The 2,517-nt window shown below is 44.5% G+C and overlaps 1 protein-coding gene across 1 annotated transcript in view; it reads left to right on the plus strand.

Annotated features, from left to right (window-relative positions):
- The window catches only part of M421DRAFT_42910 (uncharacterized protein), a gene marked incomplete at both ends in the record, with an annotated part of 2,776 nt that extends 1,950 nt beyond the window's left edge, over positions 1–826 (plus strand). The window contains one exon of the mRNA XM_033594618.1: positions 656–826. Coding sequence (XP_033442413.1) covers positions 656–826 — 171 coding nt within the window. The remainder of the gene's footprint in view (positions 1–655) is intronic.
- Between the last annotated feature and the right edge of the window lie 1,691 nt (positions 827–2,517).

Raw genomic sequence — 2,517 nt, forward strand, 5'->3', positions numbered from 1 at the left:
AAGGAAGGGACCCTTACAGTTAAGGAAGGGCAGCAGATAGCAGCTCTAAAGGAGTTTGGGGCACGTAGTGATGGAAAGAAGTCAAAGAAGCGGGTGCGCGCTAAAGTGGGTGAGCCCTCCCAACAACGCTGTGGACAGTGCAATTAGACTGGGCACAACGCGCGAACGTGCAAGAATAATACAGAAGTAGTCTCTAAATAATATTCTAAGCTGTACTGCACCTTGCAGCGCCAGAGTGTGGTGTTTTGGGCCATAATAGGGTGAGGTTTAGTAGGGTCTTGGCAAAAGTGTCCGACTCGCCCGTGTGTCCGACTCGCCCGTGGGGTACGTTACTCTAGCTTTTATTTAAGAAACTAAAGTAGGCACACAAAAGTAGTACCTACAGCAAACAATAGATAACTAATTTCCTTTGTCTATAACTAGAGCAGAGGCTCTTACTATATGTCTACGAACCTATATATACTATTCCCTTATACAGAAAAAACTTGTAAATTACTAGAGCAGCCTCACTGCTCTCGTCCTATATAGTCTTAGACTCACACAGGACGTTAAACTAATCAATCAATCAATCAATCAATTACTACCTCACTTATTGCACATCCTCTAGCTACTTAATATAGTCTACTTCTTGCTATTAAAGCGCAAGTACTCTTAGCGTGTACAAGACTTAGCACATAAGCGTGTCTTCTACATTAATAAAGAAGGCTTTCTCCCTACCTTTAAGGCTGTGTTTTTTAACATATTTACAGCAGAGAACTGTTACAAGGCCTTTAAGGCAGTAGGGCTAGTCCCTCTTAAAGCGCAGGTTGTGTTAGATTACCTTAAAGTGTGCCTGCGTACCCTGCTAGAACCCCTCCTCCTAGAGACGCTGTAGTAGTTAAAGACTCTAAGTAATACCTACAAGTTTAGATCTTAGTTAAAGCTTGTACGCGAGTCTTTTACTTAGTTGCCTATTACTGCGCAAGCAGGCTTCTCTTAGCTTGTTAGAGGCAGCGAGCTTATGCTGCATCAGAACGCGCTTCAAGCAGCCTGGATTACGGAGCTTGAAGAGCAATTAGCAGTAATAACTAAGCAGAAATCGCGCAAAAGGAAGCAGATCTAGCAAGGCGGTACTATAGAGTCTGGTGAGGCAGTAGCTTAGGTGGCTGCAGAGGCCTCTGTAGCCACTAAGCGGTCAAAGAAGGCTTAACGTACCCCACGGGCGAGCGAGCCAATGGGCGAGCGAGCCACTTTTGCCAAGCCCCTACCAAAACCTGACCTATTATGGCCTAAAACACCACACTTTCGCACTCTGTGGCAGACTATGGCATATAATATTACTTAGAGACTACTTCTACATTAATCTTGCACGTTCGCGCGTTGTGGCTAGTCTGATTGCACCTTCTGCAGCGCCTTTGGGTTGGCTCACCCTCTTGAGCGCGCACCCGCTTCTTTGGCTTCTTCCCATCACCACGCGCCCTAAACTCCTTTAGAGCTGCTAGTCGCTGCCCATCTCCAACTATTAGGGTCCCTTCCTTCTGAACCTGCTTTCTTTTGTGTGATTTTCGTCGCGTGGCAGCCTTATTAGCTGCTTGAAGCTTGCTAATTTCCTGTTAGGCTAAAACTAGCTTGTGGGATAAAATTGCTCCCCCCTTTGCGTAGTGCTTAAGCGCGCTTAGAACAGAGTCTAGTAAGCTACCCTGCTGCTTCTTATACTTCTCTTAAATTAGAGTTAATTGCAACCTAAATTCTAGGGTATTGCTAGGGGTTTGCGACTGCTAGGGCTTGCTGTTAGTAGGGAGTTGTAGTGATAGAGTCTGCAGCTTCACATTAAGGGTTAAAATAACCTATTCTAGGTTAAAGGGGACTAATCTAGCACCTTAGAACCCTCCTTAGATATTACTAGGAGTAAACACTACATTGTAGACTGCTTTAAAGCATGGGAGGAACTTAGTCTTTGTAAGGTGGGTAATCTAGTTGCGCATAAGCATTTTGGCTTAGCGCCTATACGCTAGCTTTAAAGGGGCAAAACAACCCACATTAAGTGGCTGTAGGAGGTGTAATAAGTGCAGAGGTATACATATAGTAATAATCTTGTTATCCTTGCAGTATTGCTAGAATTGGAGCGAGTCGTGGCTCTTATAGCCATCAATAACTAGCAGTTGGTAGGTACCAACAGTTCGCCCCTTTGTATGCGCGTTAAAGTGCTTTAACTACTTAAGACTAAGCTTATTAGTAGTCTAGCTGTTACTAGAGACTCTAATAACCTAATCCTAGGGCAGGTCTTCCTCCTTGTACTAGCTAGAGAGGTGGTGGCATGCCTTGAAGATGATGAAGGGCGGAATAGCCTATCCTTTTGCACTGATGCCCTGTAAAACTGTTGTCCACTCCTGGTTGCCTGGCTGGACTGTTTTTGGCCTTCCTAGTCTCTCTAAAGCTGTAACAACTGCTCCTGAGGAGATCTAGCCTATTATAAAGCCTATCTTATTAAAGTTGTAGGTATTGTTATCCTAGATGCCATACTTGGCTTTGATGTTG

Source organism: Didymella exigua (assembly GCF_010094145.1).
Source record: "Didymella exigua CBS 183.55 unplaced genomic scaffold M421scaffold_118, whole genome shotgun sequence".
Taxonomy (NCBI): Eukaryota; Fungi; Ascomycota; class Dothideomycetes; order Pleosporales; family Didymellaceae; genus Didymella; species Didymella exigua.